General features: G+C 41.9%; 1 protein-coding gene across 8 annotated transcripts in view; it reads right to left on the reverse strand.

The window, feature by feature from the left end:
* Positions 1–23,383, reverse strand: part of ptprua (protein tyrosine phosphatase receptor type Ua) — a 555,997-nt gene that overhangs the window by 117,672 nt on the left and 414,942 nt on the right. For all 8 annotated transcript variants that reach the window (XM_077200103.1, XM_077200106.1, XM_077200105.1 and 5 more), the window contains 4 exons: positions 18,443–18,581; positions 17,428–17,457; positions 17,004–17,164; positions 12,268–12,455 (listed from right to left, as the gene is read on the reverse strand). In XM_077200103.1, the coding sequence (XP_077056218.1) occupies positions 12,268–12,455; positions 17,004–17,164; positions 17,428–17,457; positions 18,443–18,581 (518 nt within the window). The remainder of the gene's footprint in view (positions 1–12,267; positions 12,456–17,003; positions 17,165–17,427; positions 17,458–18,442; positions 18,582–23,383) is intronic.

Here is a 23,383-nt window from a genome sequence, read left to right on the forward strand (position 1 = left end):
TCGCACTCAGATTGATATGGTAAAATCGACGTCATCGTTACTGTCTTTACCGTGTAGTAACTGTGTCTGGGTTAGACAGGTCAATTTAGCTCAAAAGGACTTATTAATTAATTTAGAGGGAATCTTAAAAGAATCACTTAAACGGCCGAGCAAATGACTCATCCAGCGTTCATTTGAACGGGCTGTAATTATCAGCTCTAAAACAGATATGAATATCCAAACTATAGTGAAACACTATATATAAGCAAGGTAACTTAGATGAGCAGTTTAAGACATTAAATTTGTAAGCACATAACACAAGAACAATTATCTTTAAAATCCAAACAAGACTTTATTGATTATGCTAACACATAAATCTAATATCTAACACAATCAGACACACACACACACATTCATACGAGTTGCAGAAAGAAAGAGAGTGAGGAAAGAATGAGTTTTAAGAGTGAGATGATGAAATCCCAAGTTTCTATATGCACTTATAAGACATGAATTGAACCAACCATCAATCATTAATTTAACCCTTCGATCGTTTCTTAGGAGGGTTATTTAAATGTTATATTAAAGCACCAGTTCAGTTAAGTGTCTGGAGGCTACTTGCTTGTCTTTGCGTTCCTTTGGGGATTCCTTTTGTCGGCATAAAACGGTGTTTCCCGGGTTCCTTGACTGGCTAGCGGTCTCCTCATGCCTGGTTAGATGTCTTGGGCGGCCAATCACGTGGTGTGTTGGCAATGGATGAAAGTCTTTGAAGTTGGAAAGCGGGCTTTGCAGTCGAATCATTTAATCGAAACTTTGCAGCAAAACTTAACTTAACTTACAACCGAGACTATCAACAGAAAATAAAATAAAGCTAAGAAACAGAAAGAAAAGTGAGACGATAGTTGTTAGATGGCTTGAATGAAGCTGTTTTAACCCATGTCATTCTGATCTTGATTTTGGGTTATTTTGTCTGCTGGTCTACATGGTTACTCATCTGTCCGGTTACCAGTGATGGCTTCTCCATGACTTCTGTAAATCTGCTCTAGCGAACAAATTCACAAACTAAACCTCCATTCAATTCAACTAAAAAAAAACCTACTGGCTTTTTCGGGTCCTAAGATTTTAAACTCAGCTGTTTTTCCCGCCTCTTAGATGAGTTCTGACCAATTAGGCACTGTCTTTATTTTAGAGGTGGCATTTTATTCACCTCTCATCGTAAATCATGCGTTATCTGTGATCTCTTTACTCTCCAGCTTTAGCAGAGTACAAAAGTATACACTTAGACATGATTCCTATTATAAGAACACAAAACATTTTACACAGATTTCAATCAAGCCATCTTCTGAATTAAGAACATATGATCGTACTGATGGGAAACAAGACACACTTTCATTCAAACATCTAATAGTTATAACAATTACATGACTTGTATGTGATCTAAGCATAATAGACACATACAGAGGTTGTAGATACAATATAGGATTATGTAGTGGAACAATGTTTGATTAGAAGTACGTCAATAATTGTTTTGGGATGATTTTATATGTAAAGTCTCAGTCTCTGTGGTTTAAAGAGATTTCCACCCTGTGGTCGTCAAAAGGTCCTTAAAAAGGAGGAGGTATGTTTTAAATCATTTGTCATGGGTTCAAACAACCTCTGCCGTTATCTTGGTGGGTTCTGAGCCGTGCCATCTCTGAACCAATCAGTCTTTTACAAACTATCTAACGTTGACGACGTTCTCCTTTAGTTGGGCACATCTCTTTGAAGCTTCAGAATTGGGTGGAGTCCACTCCATTTATGGCCTAGATTAGACTGGTGTTTTGGGGGTCTGGAATGTTGAGTTTTGTGTGGAATTATGTTTGAGCGAATCACCTGGAAGATTCATTTGTGTTTGGTTCGCCCTGAAATACTTCAACAGTCAGTGTGTACAATCGCTGAGCTTTAGGAACCCTCAGAGCGGAGCTGAAGTTCAGTTATGGTAATGGCTGTGTAACTTCCAATACACGCTGTAGCCAGTAGACTAATCACAACAGACTGGGCCGTAAGGCCAATCAGAGCAGAGTAGGCTCACGGAAAGGAGGGATTTAGAGAGACCGATTCATTTGTCGAGTTATTTGAGAATCATTGAAAAATGTGGTGATGTCCAATGTATATTTTGAGAAAATGAAACTGTTTTTTGACCTTTAATGCATGTAAACCTGTTGTAGGAGACCTCCAAAAACAACATTAGGAGCCTTTAAAATAGCACAATAGAGGCAATTTAACATGCTCTTTGTTTCTCTGAGCAGTGCACAGTCTGACCTTGGGGTGATTTTGCTGGGATGTCCACTCCTGGGAAGATTGGGAACGGTCTTGAATGTTTCGCACTTGTGAATAATCTTTCTCATGGTACAATGAAGGACTTCAAATTATTTGGCAATGACCTTATAACCCTTCCTAGATTGATGGGCAGCAAAAATAGCTTCTCTAAGATCATTGCTGACATCTTTCCTCCGTGGCATTGTGTTAACATACACCTGAATGCTCAATCATTCTGCCAAGACCTCTTCTTGTATAGAGTTGGTCATGCTTGCTGATTAACAATTAATCAAAAGCATTTAATTAGCAGCGCCTGACTGCTACTTAGGTCCGTGTATGGTTTAATCATTTCATTTCCTGTTTGGAATGGAATAACGAGAAATTAAAACCAGCTCGTTTATTAGTTGTTGTTTTTTTGTTTTGTTTTTTTAAACGAAAAATTAAATTTTGGCTCGATTTTTCATTTTTTGTTTTTGGTTTACAGGTCGGTTTATGGGTTCGATATTTCATTCGCACATGTGGGCGGTGCTGACACGCCCCTTTCATTTGATTGGTCAAACCGCTCTTTCAGTACGAGCTTTTCTTTCTGTCAGGCAGAATAAGAGTCAGCAGTTTAATAAAATAATGTCTGAAACCACCACTCACTGTTAACTACACACAATACTTTAACCAGTAAAATGTTGCTGGTCACGTAATTCGTGCTCCTGAGACTGGCAAGCGACCCCATTAATGTGAGCCACTGTTGGCCTATGACAGATTATTTTAGCTAGATGTATTTCTAATTGATAAATACAGTACACACAATTCCGTCTCTTTGGATAAAGGCGAAGTGGAAATAAAAATCAATAATAGGCTGAACTGTAGCCTACCATGATAATATGTCCGTAACATTAGATGTCCGTAGATGACCTACCCATAACTGTTACATTAGAGTTTGGGGATAACACAGTTTGTACAGTATAATAATCATTATGTCTAAAGTTCCTATAAAACATGAAAACCCAACAACCCAATGGAAATATATCCTTGTTGTGTAAAACATCTGTTCATAATCTGTGATTACACAATACCAATACGAATAGCACCGGGAGCCATCTGGAATGACTGTGCAATTATCAATCCGCATTTTTAAGCCAACTAATTTACAGTAGGCTAATAGTCAGAATGTCCTTCTCATAGAATGTGTAGTGTTACAAATTTATTAAAATGTTTTAATTTAGGTTCAACAGTATTTTAACTGAGAAAGTTACCATTTTGAGGCATAGGACATTAACCGTTTTTTTACTTCTCATCTGATGTCACAGACCTGCCTGTTCCTGTCTGTCCTGCTCTCTCTATTGTAAATTAAATTGATCAGAGCACTGAGACTATCACCTTTTGTCTTTATGCACTGCCTGGCCATTAAGCTCTATGATAATGTGAATGTATCGGTGAAGAGTCTGGCTGATTGGATTAGGATATTTACATTACACTGTTATGCTGATTGGATTAGGATTGGTAACACTCTCAGTCTAGGGCAAGTTCCTAAACTTGTATGCCTCATTTACATGCTTTTGTTTCAGAGTGTCTCCACCTTTATGTAACTCCTCCCCCTGAAAGTATATGAACTAAAATGTATACTGCCTTAGTTAGACTTGGGTAAGATTTTGGACGAATCAGACTACAGCAAATAAACAATCCTGCTTAAAAGATACAATCCCAACGTCTCCTGGTTTTTCGCTTCTAAGTCTCCTACACTTAAGAAGAACAAGGTTTACAACAGATGGTGCCCTGTGACCCGGATGGAGAGACTGAAACTCAACAAAGAATTAACTTTTGAAACTTCAAAGCTCAAAGATCTCAACAAAGCTGACTAAGTCTCCAGACTGAATTTTGAAACATCCAGCTAAACAAAGATTGCCAGACTGTATCTTTCCAGCTTCCTCCAGATTGAAAACTTCAAGCTGAACCAAGATTTCCAGGCGGAATCTTTGTATACAACAAAAATTTGGTGAGTTTCACTCCATTCATAGAACCGTTGAAAAACCAGTAAAAAAAAATCTGTTATTCCTCTGCGCCATCAGAGAAGAAGTTAACATACAGCTGTAGGGTTTAGTTAACGAAAGTTATCCTCTAAAGTTGCTTTTAGAAATGAAATGTATCCTCTGTTTTCCAGGCAGGGAAGATTAACGTACATGTTAATACTGTTTACCCTCTGCTTTGCCAGGGAAGTGTTTTATCCTCTATAAAGTTAGGGAAGATTAGCATCAAGTGCTAATATATTGTACCCTCTGGTTTCAGGCAGGGAAGATTAACGTACATCTTAATTGACCTGTTACATGTTAACGCACATCCTCTGCTTTGCCAGGGAAGTGGCAAAAGTTTTTTTTTTCAGGCAGGGAAGATTTTAGCATAAATCGCTAGTAATTTTTGTATCCTTTGCTTTAGGCAGAGAAGGTTAGCATTAACAACAGTAATCTGTGTTAACAAGTGTACCCTCTGTGGATCAGAGGAGTTTTAGTGTCTGTTTGTGTTGGCAACAAAGAAAACTCACAACAATGTTTAGAAGGAATGCTAGACTAATCCCCACAACAGAAAAAGGTGGTCTTGGTACTCCTTTATGGACAGACAGTGAATTCAGGTCATTGTTAGGGGAGCAGATGGACTCCATAGTGACTGAGTCAGTTAGATTGGATTTGAGAAAGAAATTTGGTATTCACCCAGAAAAAGTATGGTCTATTGAAGAATGCAAGAAGGTGTTGGGTGCAAGTATCAGGAAGAGAAACATAAAAGGCATTATTTTCTGTCACATGGAATTTAGCTTATCCATTGCACAAGAACAATCTAGGTGTATAGCTAAATTAAAAGAACAGAACAAACAATTGCACACTAAGGTGGGCCATAACAAGGCCTCAACCAAATGTGACTCAGAAGACCAACAGTCAGATGAGATTTATCCTGACTTACAAGCATTCTTTGAAACAGATGTAGACATCCCATCAGTAACTGATAAGCCTGTAGATTCAGTAAAGGTATGTGTCACAAGAAGATCTCAGGGAATTGAGGGAACTGAAAGTGTTCCTCCCAACTCTTCTGTTGTCCAAAACCAAACTGTTACCAATGCACTAGGACCTAGAGACATAGAAAGACTATCCCTGTGCTTACCTTTAGTACGCACAGATTTTTCTGAATTCAGAAGGGCATTGATCAGTAAAATGCGTCTTTACGACACGTCGTTGGCAGAAGTCACACAGCTGATGTCACAAATTCTAACTGAATCTGAATTCAACAGTTTTGAGTCTGCTGTTACTTCTGAACTACAACATGCCAGAAAAGATGAATTGAGAGAGGGAGTTCTGAAAGCATTAAATAACATTGTTGGACCAAACATGGACTGGTCAAAGATCACTAGTTGTGTACAGAAGAAAGATGAGAATGTTAGTGAGTACACTCAACGATTTTGTCAGTCAGCAGCAGCATACAATGGTATAGCTGACACTTCAGAGAAGGTGCTAGAAGATAATGGTCCCCTAGTTCGCACATGGTTTGATGGTCTGTTGTCAGAGCATAGAAAAGCATTGCCTTTCTTAGAAGTCACATGGTCCGCTAGAACCCTGCAAAACAACTTGGACAGGTTAGCTACTTGGGAAAGAGACTCTGATGTCAAGGCAAGTGTAAAAATTGCAGCAGCATCCTTTAAGGTCAACACAGAGAATCAACAGAAACGCAAATGTCCTAAGAGAGAGGGCAGCAGTTGTTATTACTGTGGTAAACATGGACATTGGGGAAAAGAGTGTAGGAAAAACAAAAAGAACTTTAAACAAGTTAACAATGTTACTCAGCTCCTACTCAGTCTGCTTGCTACTCTGAAGCAGCCCTTCCCCTCGTCATTAAACTCGTAGGGCAGCTTGTTGATTTGTTAACCATTTGGGCTGTGAGTGCTTTATTTCCCCAGTAACTTACAACAAAGATGAAAGACTTATTTTTGTTTAATAGAACAAAAGGAAAGTGACGATCTTACCCTTCCTTTGGGGAACACCAAGTTAAGTAGACTCACAGCCTTAAATGTTATGCTACAGCACAGGCCCTTCATCAGTAATGATGTTAGGTCAGACTGTAAATGTAAAATGTGTCCACACTGATGAATGAAACAAAACAAACTTCTGTCACCTCCTCCCATTGGGGAAATTGGTTAAGCGTGCACCAGTCAAGAACCCATCCTCATGTATGATGTCTGCAATGACTGAATTTGTGTTAGAGGCTGAAGAAGAAATGACTCATGATTGTGTTACGCTTACATACACACCTTCGAGGGAAGTAAAAGAAACTCCCATAGAGAATTCAGGATTTGAGTTGTTTGTTGACGGTTCAGCTCAAGTAATTGAAAGTAATTCAGAAACAAGCCATTAGAGTGGCATGGACCACATTAAGTGATGTTGATCACAGCAGCTGCATTATTGTGTCAGGGAAGGAAAAACCTGGACTAATGTCACACTGTAAAGTTGTTCCCCCACCTACAGGGATAGGTTAGGACACAGAACCAGTGAGGAGCCCAGAGAAGAACCGAATGCAACAGGCTTCAGAGGTCAAACTCTACGGTGAAGACTCCCTCATAGGCCCTATCCTAGTCCATCCTTACCTCACTGTTCCTTAGGTGTCAAAGGGTTTAATAAATAGGGAAAGAGGGAACAACAATAGCAGACTCAGATCAAGTTTACAACCCTAGAGTTTGAACAAATACTGCTCTACTGTCTAGCAGACTCAGAAAAAAGTTCACAATCCTAGTGTTTGAACAAATACTGTTCTACTATCTTTTGTTTTTCTTTCTTACTCTGTGCAGACACCACTTGATGACTGTCCCGAGACCTATACGCATCAACCTCCTCACCTGCGTATGAAGCCACAACCTCCAGAAAACAACTAGACCAACTGCCGAACCAACTATCACGAAAGAAAAAAAAAATACACAACACAGAGACTCACATACGAAACCTTCAGTCATCCATCAACATGATCAAGATTGTCGTACTACTAAGCATCATGGATATTGCACAAAGTGTGGACTCCAGAAACAACATATTCTTAGAGCTGATGAATATGTCAAGAAATGCCTTGTTTGCTGGGAAGAACGTTTGCATGCTACATGCACCTTCAGTAGGAGCAGGAATCCCATGGGTGGCCCACCCTATCTCCAAATGTGACACATGTACCTTATTCAATCATCATACCAGTGGATCATACAACAAGGATACATGTCACACATAACAATTCCTCCCGCTTCTCCGTGTTGCACTCCAGGATTACCATCCTGCAACCTAACTTCAGCTACTCCCATCATGACAGATCTACTCCTGCCAATGATGTTCTATTGGTGCGTGGAAAATTATGCTCCAGCATCGACTCCACTGGGTGAAATTCCTCATGAACGTTGCAGCTTTGTGATTGAAAGAGGAACAGAATTCCATGTCATCCTCCCCAGCCAATTCAACGGAAGGTGCACCCTGGTTTATGTTCTACCAGCTATCAGAGAAAATACACACTCCACCCAAAGCTCCCCACAGCTACAAAATTCAGCTCCTACCACTAACGAAGCAGATGGCTGCATTCCAGGACTCATTTGTGCACAAACATGGTGGTCAAGAACTCTTGGAGCATTAATACCATCTTATGGTGTGATGCAAGCCCTTGATCACGTCAGAAGCTTATTGAATTCTGTACAGAAATTGGCCAATGATACGGCTTTGGCCCTTGGTAACATCACGGACACTCTCGCTTAGCACAAGATAATGATCTTACAGAACAGAGTGGCCTTGGATTACATTCTAGCAACGCAAGGAGGAGCCTGCACCATCATCGGACCTGAGTGCTGCACCTGTTTAATGGACCCAACAGAGAACTTGAACAAAATCCAACAAGACATTCTTGATCTTTCAGCAAAATTACACCAGATGACTGAAGATAATTTTTCATGGTTCGGAAACTTGATTGGTAGACCCTGGCTGTGGATAAAGGAAATAGCAATTATGTTGTTGTTTGTTCTACTGGTGTACTATCTATGCGTCCACAGTATCAAGTGTTTCATTCAACATATGAATCACGCCTCTCACAAGAAAATCACAGTTCCTACCAGAAAAGACTATTACCCGTAGGAACATCACGGACCCTAAAATTGCATGTTTGTTTCTGTGTCTGCATGCAATTGCAGAAACAGCAACACGGAAGCATGTGCCTGTAACGATCACAAGTTACAACAATGAACTTTTAAGTGTTTAAATTTCTATATAATGTGAGAGTTATTAGAACTCTCAAAGGGGGAAATGTAGTGTTACAAATTTATTAAAATGTTTTAATTTAGGTTCAACAGTATTTTAACTGAGAAAGTTACCATTTTGAGGCATAGGACATTAACCGTTTTGTTACTTCTCATCTGATGTCACAGACCTGCCTGTTCCTGTCTGTCCTGCTCTCTCTATTGTAAGTTAAATTGATCAGAGCACTGAGACTATCACCTTTTGTCTTTATGCACTGCCTGGCCATTAAGCTCTATGATAATGTGAATGTACAGTATCGGTGAAGAGTCTGGCTGATTGGATTAGGGTATTTACATTACACTGTTATGCTAATTGGATTAGGATTGGTAACACTCTCAGTCTAAGGCAAGTTCCTAAACTTGTATGCCTCATTTACATGCTTTTGTTTCAGAGAGTCTCCACCTTTATGTAACTCCTCCCCTGAAAGGGTATATGAACTAAAATGTATACTCCCTTAGTTAGACTTGGGTAAGATTTGGGACGAATCAGTCTACAGCAAATAAACCATCCTGCTTAAAAGATACAATCCCAACGTCTCCTGGTTTTTCGCCTCTAAGTCTCCTACACTTAAGAAGAACAAGGTTTACAACAAACGCCAACGACCGCACAAATGGGGTTCCTTTGTGAAATATAGCAGACCACCTTTTTTAAACTGTTATTTAAGTTATATTTGTGCATAAAAGTTTGCATTCAAGTTTTTAGAGACAGACAGATAGATAGATATGCGCTCGTCTTCACAAAAACTACACGCAGGGTTTTTAAACATCTCGTGTGGAGAAAATATTGTTTATTCTGGGCAGTATGGCAAGCCTTGGCAAAAAGCAGGATAACTTGTAGGCTATAGCCTTGAAAGGAAAACAAATTTGCAGAGTAAATATATTTTTTTTCTAGTACATCTTAGAATATAGAGCTCATGACAAATAAAAGTTCCAGATGGACAAACATTAAATTCAAAAGCCAGTGTGAATAACAATATCTTAAAAGAAACTAGAGAGTGGCAAACTTTGAAGTAGGGTTCAAGTTTTAATTAGTTGCCCAGCTTGAAGTGTTAAGCTTGTTCTCATACACAGATATGGCCTATAACACTTATTATCCGGTCGCCCCCTCTAGGGCCCAACGCAAATATCGCGGGAGCGGGCAGTTTGAACTTTGCTGTGGGCGGGAATGGGCGGCTAAAAAAAAACCTGCGGGATCGGGAGGTAGTCTAGCGACATGATGGAGATGTCAATAAATGATGTAGAAAAGAACCTCAAACAAGGTATTTACAGCACAAAACCTAAGCAAGGCAAGTCTGACATTTGGAGAAGTTTCTCAATTGGTTGTGATAAAGATGGAAAGGAACTGGACTTTGTTCATTGTGACAAATGTGCAAAAATACTAATCTACAATGGGCTCAAATCCGGCACGTCTGAGTTAAGGCGACACGCCTGCTCTGTTCTCCCTGGTCAAAGTGATCGGTGCGTCAGAATACATGCAGGCCAGGGAAACGAAACAAACAACCCCATGCATCTCTTTAATAATAGCAATACAAATATGTGTGTTTTCCTGCGGGACAGGAGAAGACACAAAATCAATGCATCTCTATTATTGTGCGGGAATAAATTTTCAGAGTTTTGCGGGTGCGGGCGGGAGTGGACATACATATTGCGGGAGCGGGCGGTAATGATCAGAAATTTGGCGGGCGGGAGCGGGATGAAGAAAACAGTCCCACGCAGGGCTCTAACGCAAGTCAATTTATTTTTTTGGGAAAGTCTGACCAGTTAGAAAAGATATAAGTAACTACACAATTACTAGAAATGTTCACCTTGGATATTATACAATTTGCAAGCAAAAATACAAGTGGAAAAATACTATTTTTTTCTAGATGTTTCCAACTGTGAACCAATTTTCTAGTATATATATATATATTTTCTTGTGTCCTTGTATTCTTTTTTGTGGCTCAGTGACACACCTGTGAAAAGCTCATAATGCAGGCTCATTAAGCAGGTCTTTTGTCTTCACAGGTGTGAATCAGACCATTATACATGAGTCACGGCCATTTCACATATTGCCTTTCCAAACAAAAAGTGTTTTACTAAATTTAAATCAATGTATTGTTTTATGTGAATGATTTGGCAGGATGATTTTCAGATCATTTTGAAGCAAAATTTTTAGGCGAGAACATCCATTAGTCAAAAGTCTTGTGGACACATATTTAGTATGTGTTTTGTGGCCTTATTTCAGAAACTTTAAGTTTTAGTTTTTTCAATAACCATGCATAAACAATATTCTCTCAAAAATACAAACATATACATACATCTTGCTCACATATTATGATAGCCCTGTTTGTGCTAAATAGAGTGTAATTACACCTTTGCCATTAATATGTTTATAAGCAACTGAAAAAAGCACAAATGTCAGAGCATGTCAGAACACCTCCAGGTCCCAGAAAACACCCTAGACCCCAGAGGGTTAAAAATATATCTAAATTACGTCAAATGCTCTCAATGACAAATGCGGAACAGTTAGTTCATGCGTTCATGACATCAAGGCTAGATTACTGTAATGCTATTATGGGTGATTGCCCTGCACGCTTAATAAACAAACTACAGCTGGTCCAAAACGCAGCAGCTGGAGTTCTTACCAGAACCAGGAAGTATGACCATATTAGCCCGGTTCTGTCAACACTGCATTGGCTCCCTATTAAACATCGTATACATTTTAAAATATTGCTGATTACTTACAGAGCACTAAATGGTTTAGCTCCCCAGTACTTGAGTGAGCTCTTAACGCATTATAGTCCGTCACGTCTATTGCATCTCAAAATTCTGGCCAGTTGATAATACCTAGAATATCAAAATCGACTGCTGGCGGTAGATCCTTTTTCTCTTTAGCACCAAAACTTTGGAACAATCTTCCTAACATTGTCCGGGAAGCAGACACACTCTGTCAGTTCAAATCTAGACTAAAAACACATCTCTTTGACCTAGCATACACACCTTTACATCTATACAGATAAAACATTGTCAGGATAATTCCTGCTCACGTGGCTACGCGGAAGCAATACAAATTTCTGTATTATACATTTTTCAAGGCTTGTACCTTGGAACCTATTTCATGGTTTGCATTCTCGAGCCACCATGTACTGTTTTGTGCAAATGAGTGGCCGGATCGCATCATGGGTTTTCTGTTAGAACGGTGTCGTACTAGCGGCTAGTTATTATTTTAAGTTAATAACTAATGATTGTTGCGACGGAAGTGAATCAATCAAAACTAACTTTAGCTAAACAATAACTTTATTCTAGAGCTGCTGTAAAGCCAAAACAATCACTGTTACTTTAATTTCCTATTATCACTGTAAAGCTGCTTTTAAACAATCTGTATTGTTAAAAGTGCTATATAAATGAAGGTGACAACTTTTCTCAGGAATCTTGTTATTATCAATGTTGAAAATGGTTGTTGTTTAATATTTTTGTGGAAACATATACAAATCTTTGTTGACATTATAGATGTATTTAATGTCACTTTGGAGTCAATAGGTTCTCCAAATAACTTCTAAGATAATAGAGCTGTGCGTTTCCTAATAACAGTTTTGCTTCAAGTTATAAAACTCATTAGTCTGTTTCCCATTACTATATGCCATTGCCTTTTAAATCGAACTGAGTAGGCATATATTTGTTGAATTGCTTGTCAAATCCCCTATATAACCTAAACGGACCCTCACCTCGTACTCCTGTTTGAATCCATACCCCTCTCCTGTCTTCATCTGGTTGATGTGCTGGAGCAGGTCTGCCACTCTCACAGCTGGGTGGAGCTGCCCTGTGTGGTATGGAGAACTTTTTCTTCTGCAAAGCCTTCTGGGAGAACCACCCAGCAGGCTGCTGGACTCGTTTACAGAGCTGCGCTGCTCATCTGATAAGTGTGAGAAAGATGAGAGAGAAAGATAAACATAAACAGACTGTGGAGCTACTGTGCACTCAAAGGTAACTTGCAAATTGCAGTGGGAGTTGTTTTACTGATGGTGTAGACCGTAACGGCCGAGGGAGTTGCCTTCCTGATACTGTGAATCGCAGTGAGTGTGAATTTAAGTAAAACTGCAGGGCCATAGATGTTATAGGGGGGCTGTTAAAAGTTGTACAATTTGATGAAAATGGTCCAGTTTGGAAACAACTGCCTTCCATGTAGGGTTGTTGCCAGACCGTTTAGCTATAGAACAAGCCCAAGTGAAATTCCTCTGTTCCTCAGGAAAGTTTTCTTGTAATGTTGTCTGATAATGAAAAGCCTACGTCACACCTCTGTTTATTTCTCTGCACTACCCACTAGTTGGGGCTCGCACCAAATTCAAGACATTGATGCTTGCATACAGAAAGGCCACAGGCTCCATACCCTTCCCTCAGGCGCCTCGTGGTACCAGCACAGAGACACAAAATCACTTTCAAGAACATTTTCATTACCTGTTCCTTTCCAGTGGAATGATCTTCCAAACCCTATCCGAACTGCCAAATCCTTTGCGATATTCAAGAAACCTGAAAACTCGTCTCTTCCATGAGCAGGAAGGTACTTCATTGCTGTTGTCAAATGCTTTATTTTGTATTAAACATAAAATATATTGTTTCTACAGATATAATCAGCAACATTAAATTAATAGATTTTAATAATTTCATTGTTTTTAATTCAATTGTGTAATTTGTGATGCTTCATGTGATTGCAGTTCTTCCCCCAGTCACTAAGTACTACCTTTGTTCTTTTGTTTTAAATTAAAAGTTTGTAATGTTGCAATTTGCTTTGATTCTGATAGGCTTTATTTATTCTTGGATTATAACACTTTAACAAAGTAACTTCCATTTCCCTTTCGTTGTCACTCCGAGTTACTTCGGATGACGACGAATGGGGTTTCGCTTAGAAAGCCTATCAACTTCGATATTACAAAACGAGCCAATGGCAAAGAAATGCCATGGGTCTGCGGAATTTGCATAGCGTAATTTGCACCGGCAACATGCAGATATGTTTTCACTTAGGAGCCAAGAGTATTTCTTCACTCCACAGTAATCTCTGACTTCGCTCTACGAGACGAGCTTCTCTCTCCGGTGTTGGTGTGACGGCGATCTGCAGCGAGCTCACAGTGCCTGCTGATCTGTGCAGTGATCTGCCAGTGTGTGTGTGTCTCCCTTCCCTCAACATCGCAGAGTTTTTTTTTCTCCTCTCATGAAAGAGCTCGTACGCGGCACGTCTTTTTAAAGACAGCTCGCCCTTGCATTTCTGGTTGCAGCGTACTGGTATCGGACTCTGATGGGCACGAGCACTGTCTAGTGTGTTTGGGCTTTGATCATGCTTAAACAGCGCTCGTGGGTGACTCATGATCTCTCTGGCAACGTGATCATCGCGTCATATGTAGGTGGAGACTCGGTGAACTCGCAAGAGTGAGAGTCCCCTCATCCACCCCACGATCTTCGGCTGGTGGCCAGGGTGACCTGAGGGTGTTGATCTGGAACAAGGCGCCGACTCTGTGTCCGCGACCCCAGCCCCTCTCTTTAATGACGGTGCCCACTAGCGAACTGATGATTCCACGAGTCTACCCTCGGGTGGCCCGTGTTTTCATTTGAAGCCACAGAGGATGATGCTGTGTCTGTAGCAGCATCACTAGGTGGGCTTGATTCTTCTGGAAATCACGACTTGTCACAGCTGCCACCCTGTGGTGTGCATACGGCTGTGCCTGAGTCTGATCCGGAGACGACGGCCATGCTTTCCCGGGACGATTGGTTTTTAGGTGAGGCCGCCGACCCGCGTCCACGGCAAACCCCAATATCTTTCCTCCCGGACGTGCATGATGAGATCACGGGTCCGCTCGTTGGTCTCATCCACCTTTCCTCCCCTCAACGGCCGCTGCCCATGGGTACACTGGGGTCCCCCCAGTTGAACGCTCTCTGTTGCCATGCTACTGTGTCCTCAGAGTGCTTCCCGGCGCAATCCTAAGCACCCGTCCAAAGCCTGTAGTTCTTTTCGTCTACACTAATCTGTGGCGAAATCCTATAGTGCCACAGGACAGGCAGCTGCCTCACTGCATCCCATGACCGTTCTGCTGGTCTACCTGACCCAGATGCTCATGGACATGCAGGAGGGCTGGACTGACCCGAGGCTCTTTCTGTGAGCTGCGCGCCGCCGCTGACCTTGCTCTCCGAGCGACGAAAGTGGCCGTACGCTCTCGGAGTCAGGTGATGTACACCATTCTGGGGCTGACCGGTCTGATGTGCACGATGTCGGGCGGACCCGTCTGCTCGACACCCCCATCTCCCAGGTCGGCCTCTTCTGCGGTGCGGTTGAGTGCTTCTGCCCAACAGTTCTCAACCGCCCGTGAGCAGATTGAGGTTATTCTGCCCGACGGCCCCGCCGTCCGCTCAGATCCCTCAGTCTGCCCACCGCCGAAGGCGCCCTCCCACGGTTCCAACCCCGCCCGTTCACCAGGGCCTGGCTCTGGAAGACCGTAGAGGGGCTGTCACAGCCCTTTCCAGCCCCGCCCCCCGCTAAACGCCGGGTTAAGCGGCACTTTTGAGATGGGCTGCCCAGAGATGAGACTCAGTTCTTTCCAGGAGTTGGTAGCAGGGCAACTCCTTTCCCCGGTGGAGGGCTGGGGAAGAATCCTTATTCAGAAAGAGCTGACTCTCTCGTCTCTGAGCATACAGTCTCCCTCCACCCTGAAAGTCTATGTTGCCGCTATTGCCGCACACAATGACCCGGACGAAGGTAAGTCTGTTGGGAAGCACGACCTGATCATCAGGTTGCTGAGAGGAGCGAGGAGACTGAATCCTCCTCGCCCTCCTCTCGTTCCCTCTTGGGACCTCTCAGTGGTTCTAACTGCCCGCAGAGTGCTCCCTTTGAGCCCTTGAAATCAGTGGAGCTTAAGTTCCTGTCTATGAAGACAGCGCTCCTGGTTGCATTGGCCTCCATCAAGAGGGTAGGGGACCTGCACGCATTCTCCGTTGACGAAGCGTGCCTGGAATTCGGGCCGACTTACTCTCACGTGATCCTGAGACCCCGGCTCGGATATGTGCCCAAGGTTCCTACCACTCCCTTCCGGGACCAGGTGGTGAACCTGCAAGCGCTGCCCCTGGAGGAGGCAGACCCAGCCTTGGCACTGCTCTGTCCAGTACGCGCTCTCCGCGCCTATGTAGACAGGACGCAGTGTTTCAGGACCTCAGACCAGCTCTTTGTCTGTTATGGTGGGAAGCTGAAGGGAAAGGCTCTCTCCAAGTTAAGGTTGTCTCACTGGATAGTGGATGCCATTGCTTTGGCATACCAGCAGCAAGGTCGACCGTGCCCCCTTGGTGTGACTGCCCACTCCACCCGGGTAGTGGCGTCCTCTTGGGCTCTAGCGCATGGCGCCTCGCTAACAGACATCTGCTGAGCTGACACATTCGCCAGTTTGTATAATCTCCGAGTGGAGCCAGTGTCCTCTCATGTACTCGCTTCAACCAGCTGGTACTGGACCCGCTCAGGTGTCTTCGCTTGCTCGCCATTCCACTCCACGGACTGGATACGTGCGATTTCTCCTCAGTGAGCTTCTCCGAAAGCCCTGAGTTCCTCCAGCACTCCTGACGTCGGCGCCAGTGTCTATTGCCTGCGCGTCGGCTAGGTGCCTCCCGTGTGCATGGTCTCTCCTCTGAGCGACCCCCACATGTGTATTTCCACTGTAAGCCTCTTTGAGCATGTGTCTTTCCCTTGGCAAGCCACCTTGCTAGTCAATTTAATGGTAATTTGCGCCATTATTTACCAAATGGCTCAAGGGGGTTAATAAGGGCTGCCTGAAGCGAAGCAATTCATTTTTGTACGAAAAATTACAAAACATAACGTTATTAAAAAAAATAACGGCCGCACACGAGTCTAGTTCTGGCCGAGAGTTCCCTCTTCGTATGGCCGCAACCTGAAGCCAGTGGTTATAGTTTTATAAAGATAGAAATATGGATCTTTATTAAAACCCTGTATGGAGCTGTATTGATTACTTTTATGGATGGATGTGCTATATTTGGGCTTAAAATCTAAGTTACTATTCACTACCATTATAAAACTTGGAAGAGCCAGGATATTTTTTGATACATCACCGATTGTGTTTGGCTGAAAGAAGTCATATACACCTAGAATGGCTTGAGGGTAAGTAAATTTAAAATTTTTGAAACTAACCCTTTAACCACGGCTGTACAAAAGCTTACTGTTGATCAGCACATTCAGACTGAGATGTCATTTTTAAAGAATCCAAAAAACTCCCACACTGACGAGCAAACTTTTTTTCCAGCTTTCATTCAACATGATTTTGTGGAACAGTACAAACTACGCACTGAATCATCTTCTTTTTCTGTTTTATGACAGGTGGCAACAGGTGTTTAGGTGCAATAGTGCCACCTACAATGTTGAAGTGTCAACCAGTTACTGCCACTGGAATATTATTATATGTGTTTGTGTACTCACTCTTGGCAGTGCAGTTATGTGAATCCATGAAGGTATGCGCGGTACGATCATCTTGTTGCAGTGTACTGTGCTCTGTCGTACTGCAGTCTAGTGACCCCAGCTTACGCGTCTTCTCTTGACGATATGTCATGACAGCTTTGTTTATGTTCACCTTCTTCCTGCTGCAAAGTATGAAAGACAGTGAAAGAGTGAGACTACAGAAAGAAGATATACAAATAGCACACCTCTCCATAAGCTGCATAATTTGAACAATCACACATAAATTACAATATAACAGTAGAGAAAGATAAAGTGAGAGAACAAGAGAGAGAATGCTAAACTATAGTTTAGAGAGTTTAGAGAGTTTGGCTAATCTCCAACATATCAAAGCTAAACAACAGAGACTGATGGTAAAAAAATGGAACCTGACGAGAGAACGACTTACGTGTAGTAAGGGTATGAATAGATGTCCCTTCTGGAGAGCAGGAGGGGGGAGGGGGAGGGGAAGGGGGGGGGGTTAAGGGGGAGGGGGAGAGGGAGAGGGAGATAGAGAGAGAGAGAGAGAGAGAGAGAGAGAGAGAGAGAGAGAGAGAGAGAGAGAGAGAGAGAGAGAGCGAGCAAACATATGTTAGCCTGGCTTTTACACTGTTGCCGCATATAGTAGTCTATGGGACTATGAGATTTTTACTGGAGGACGCTAACCTAACTAACATTAACTGATCTCAAGGTATGATGATAATTATGATGATACTAATAATAATACAAATATGATACAACTGCTTTAATGTTGTGGTTTTGTTCACATGCAGCATTAATATGTACTACTTTTGATTTAACTTTAATTTCAATGTACTTCTTTGCAGCAAATGATTTACCAGCATTTTTGAACTCTCTTATACACAGGAGCAATACCTGTATGCATGAAAACACTTACCTTTCCACAGAGAGTAAACCAACCTTTACCTGTACTTCACATTCAATACGAGTCATTCAATTATAGCCTAGCAATAACCTATTTTCACACTTTCAGTCAGTCATTATAGCAAAATAAGCCCCAACACAGGGATTTTACTTGTATGATACTGCATACTGCTGGCTACTTACATACTAAGTTTTTGCAATAATGACTGGTTGACTGTTAATTATAACACTTATTTAACCGCTGCAGAATGCAGCGATTGACCAATCACATTGAAGTATTCCAGGGAGAAATGTAATAAAAGTGGATAATATAGTTCTGTTACAGAGGAATATGTTTTTCATGTCTGAGAAAATATTTCAGCTGTGGGTTTGGAGCGAGCTCTAATTCAATCAGTTAAACCTTTGAAGATGTGTTAAAGCATTTTCTGCACTGTTTTTGACTGTGTCTGGACGATGCTGCTGTTGGTGTAATTTGACACTGTGAAGAAAATATAGAATTGGATTTGATTTTAAATGTATCTGAGTGAACGCATGCTCACCCTTTCTTGACAATAACCACAATGGCTCCCAGCAGGAGGATGAGAACAACCAGCCCCCCAGCACAGGCTCCCAGAATCAGCCCCATGTCTTCGGCATGCTGGGACACCTCCAGAGCATGCTTATGGTCCTTGCAGGCAACTGAGAGTGAAGACAAAAAGTTAATGAATGATTGTGAGATAAAAGCAAATGAAATCAGATCAATTTGCTGAATATCAGTAATACTGTAAATCTACATAAATAAGAATCTACTCAAACACTATTTTAAGATAACAACACTGCTAATTTGGGTAAAATGTAAAATATTTAATTTAATTTATATTTTCAATATGTATAAATAAAATTAACATCATAAATATATAAAAGTAAATCCGTGCTTAGTAATTATTTTTTGACTCATTAGAATGAGAGCACTAGGAAATATATGTTTTAATAGAATCTCCAATGCAAAAGATCAGTTTTTTTTTTGTCATCACAAAAGTCCCCCCGTGGCACTTTTTTCTTCATAAATTGTTTTAGTAAAATATATATATATATATATATATATATATATATATATATATATATATATATATATATATATATATATATATATATATATATTTATTACTGTGTTTATTGTGTTTTGATATTATTTAACAACATTTTCTACTGACCATTTACATTTTGTTCTTACATTTTCCACAAATATATTCAGCAGCTGTTTTCAACATTAATAAGGTTTTTACTCCAAATCAGCTAATTAGAATCAGGTGACACTAAATACTGAAGTAGTGGCTGCTGAAAATTCAGCTTTGTCATACATTAAATTTTAATATACATTCAAATAGAGAACTTAACATTTTAATACAATTTCACAATGTTACTGTTTTTTAGGATTGTTTTACTGTATTCTTGATCATGTAAACAAAGCCTTTGTGAGCATGATACAATCATACTGACCAAAAACTTTAATGCATATCTATAACAGTATATGTTATGTATATCTGCCCAGCAACAGTGGCTGAACTATTTATTTCTCAAAAAATAAATATCACTATTTTAAGTCATTTCAGAGCAAATACATAAATATCCAAATATATATATCTTCAAAACTCTAAAATGATTAGGATATAATTCGCCCAGTCAAATACCTAATACTACTGCACACAACACCACATTATCTCAACCAGCAGATGAGCATTATAAGATTAGAACAGTAACCAGGTAATGCTGGCACACTACTGCATGTTAATCTGCTAAATGTATCGCATGGGTTGGAGGGAGATGAAGGGACATTTATCTGCATCAAGCAGCACATAAACATGCCACAGGGGAAGAAGTTTAACCCGGGATGCCCTTGGAGCGAGAGCAGACCGGGTCTTTGGCAAATTGGGGTCAGGTCTGAGAGGTCCAGCTCCTAAAGCTAAGAATGTTGTTACTACATTAGAACTTTTAAAACCAACTTTTTACAGCCAATTTCATGACTGAATTTCTCCTTTCACAAATATTATGCCATATGGGCTTCCTGTTCCTTGAAAATGGCACTGATTTAGCCAAAACTGACATAATTGCAGCTCTGAAATGATATGGTAAGTTGAAGTTGGATGTCTCGTTCCAAACAGTTTTGGCAAAAACAACAGTTTTTGTTTTTTATTCAACCCGGAACAAAACTGCCTGCACATCATAAAGGATCTTTCAACATTTCAGTGAACACAGCATTTTACCACTTCAGTGTCCAGTGATGACAGCTGCGCATACTGGTCACCAACTTGAGAAAGAATGTCACAAACTAAAACTGGCGGACATTTTGAACGTGTTCCTCAGGTTTTATGGGTCTCTGTGTCTCCATTTTCTCTACTTATAAATGCAGTCAATTTCCAAACAGAACAGCATGAAATCTCTATTTCTCGATTAATTTAAGCCCCTGCGGTGCCTCCAAAAGCAGAAATTGCCATTTGAAAAATCACAGGGATGGAAGTACATTATTATACCATCTGCAGTATGGACATTAATTACAATATCATTGATTAAATAAATACCTAAATAACAGAATATGACAAATAAAACAGAGTCTAAAGAGACATTCTGCTGATGGGTATAATAGTATAGTTTATCTAGTAATAGCAACATATTTTTTTTTGCCATGTACTTCGATCCTTCAGTATCTTCATAAAGATGAACTCAAACTAATTAACAATATAATTAAGTAATTACAACTTTCATAAAATAGACACTCGCTCAACCTCCAACAGTGCTGAGCAACAGCCTTGAATAAGAGTCTTTTTACTTCACTGTACATTATTTGACATTCTACTGTACATTACTGCTATTTTTGTCGTTTCCTTGCAGTAAAAGCTAAGAGACATCTCTGTTCCAAAGCCTAGAAAATATTTATTCATCATTTGCACGCTTTGGATGCCAAGCATTTTCAAAATGTGTTGTCTTCTAAGACAATATGTTGTCTTCTAAGCTTTCTCATTAGCCAGATTGAAGGCAGCATAGCATTTATCCTTTACACATAAGGCAATTTCAGAATGCATTGCAAAACCTCATAAAATATAAGGGGGGAAAAGAAAAGAAAAATGGCAATAAATAGACAAATGCTGGGAAATGCTCTTATATAGCTCTTATAAATACTCTTATATTGATTATAATACTTATGTGAGGTGTATGACCACTCTGGCTTCATGGCCGCATTATTGCCTTGGCTTGCATTATTTTACAATAATTCAATGGCCCTTCATCAATTATTCTGCTTAAACCATGATTATCACACCTTAAGACATCAAGATGTTTGTCAGGTTTTTGTCCTCAGAATTGTCTTGTGTGTAGAACTGATTTCTTTCATATCTCATTCCAAGCGTCCATTGCTGAAATGTAATTTTAGAGCTAAGAGTAATGGAAATGGTGTTTAGAGGTGACTTGAGCAATTGATTTGCCCCTATTTGAGAGACAGGGAGAGAAATTAAGTGTGTGAAATACCTAAGGCTCTCAACAGTGTTTGCACCACTCCTTCCTCCGGTGGAGGGCCGGGCGGATAATCTTTTGTTTCCCTTTCTTTTTGTTCCGCCACTGACCCACGGGCCAGTGGTACCCACATTTTCAACAAATGAGCAATTTCTGAAACCTCTGGGTCCCAAGAGTGCGCGCTTGGTGGTCGACGACGCAATGCCTTGTCACCCTCAAGCCCCTCTTTCATCGCCAGTGAGCAGCAGTGGCTGTGTTCTGGATGCACTGACGCCTCCACACACTCACTCTGGCCTTCAACGGAAGCAGGTCCGTGTTGCACCACACACTCAGACCCCACTCGGGGCCGCTATGCCGTCCGAGTCGGGTCCCTGCATTCCGCCATGCTGCCCCACCCCAGGTACATCTGTGGTGCTGTTGGTCCCACTTGCAACTCGCTCTGAAGACTGGCTTCTACAGCCCGTACTTCATTGTACCCAAGAAAGGCGGTGGGTTACGGCCAATCTTCGACCTACGTGTCCTGACCTGGTCCCTTCACAAACTGCAGTTCAAGATGCTTACAAAGAAACACATTTTCAAATGCATCCGTCCCCAAGATTGGTTTGCAGCGATCGACCTGAAGGACGAGTGCTTTCATGTCTCGATTCTCCCTCGACACAGACCATTTCTTCGCTTTGCGTTAGAGGGACGGGCATATCAGTACAAAGTCTTACCCTTCGGACTGGCTCTGTCGCCCCGTGTCTTCACGAAAGTCGTGGAGGCAACCATCGCTCCCATGTGCGAGCGTGGTGTTCGCATTCTCAACTACCTCGACGACTGGCTTATTCTCGCCCAGTCGAAAGAGCAATTGTGCGAACACAGGGACATGGTGCTCAGTCACCTCAGTCACCTAGGGCTTCGGGTCAACTGGGAAAAGAGCAACCTCATCCCCGGGCAGAGGATCTCTTTTCTCGGTATGGAGTTGGACTCGATCAACATGACAGCACACCTCATATGCATATGCATGCACTTATAATAACTCTCATTAAGTGCATGCATATATGGTTAGGCTTGTGGTCGGACCCTTCGTTCCTGCGGGCAGGTGTTCCCCTAGAACAAGTGTCCAAGCACTCTGTGGTCACCACGGATGCCTCTGCCACCGGCTGGGGGGCCACGTACAACGGGCTGTTGCGTACATCAACCGTCAAGGTGGTCTACGCTCCCGCCGCATGTCACAACTCGCCCGCCATCTCCTCCATTGGAGTCAGAAGCATCTGAGGTCGCTTCATGCCATTTATATTCCGGGCCTGCTCAACCGTGCAGCCGACGAGCTCTCACGGCAGCAGGTGCTACAGGGAGAATGGCGACTCCACCCCCAGGTGGTCCAGCTGATTTTCAGGCGCTTCGGGACTGCACAGGTAGATCTGTTGGCCGCCCCGGACACGTCTCAATTCCAGTTGTTCTATTCCCTGACCGAGGGGACCTTCGGCACGGATGCCCTGGCACACAGCTGGCCCCCGGGCCTACGCAAGTTTGCGTTTCCCCCAGTGAGCCTTCTTGCACAGACCTTGTGCAAGGTCAGGGAGGTCTGTATAGATCTGTATAGATCTAGTTGTGCCGTATTGGCCCAATCGGACGTGGTTCTCGGAACTAGTGCTCCTCGCGACAGCGTCTCTGGTCCTTTTGGCACTTCAGAGACCACCCTTTGAGCCTTTGCAGTCAGCAGTGTTAAAAATTATGTCCTGTAAAACAGTACTCCTGGTTGCATTGGCCTCCATCAAGAGGGTGGGGGACCTACATGCATTTTCGGTCGACGAATCGTGCCTAGAATTAAGCCCGGCTAACTCTCACGTGATCCTGAGACCCCGGCCCGGATACGTACCCACTCCCTTCTGGGACCAAGTGGTGAACCTGCAAGCGCTGCCCTCGGGGGAGGCTTTGGCTTTTCTATGTCCTGTCCGCGCTCTGCGCCTGTACGTGGACAGAACGCAAAGCCTCAGGTCCTCAGATCAGCT

Source organism: Siphateles boraxobius, unplaced genomic scaffold, assembly GCF_051911475.1.
Source record: "Siphateles boraxobius isolate OS27281-9 unplaced genomic scaffold, OSU_SipBor_1 43, whole genome shotgun sequence".
In the NCBI taxonomy this organism is placed as follows: domain Eukaryota; kingdom Metazoa; phylum Chordata; class Actinopteri; order Cypriniformes; family Leuciscidae; genus Siphateles; species Siphateles boraxobius.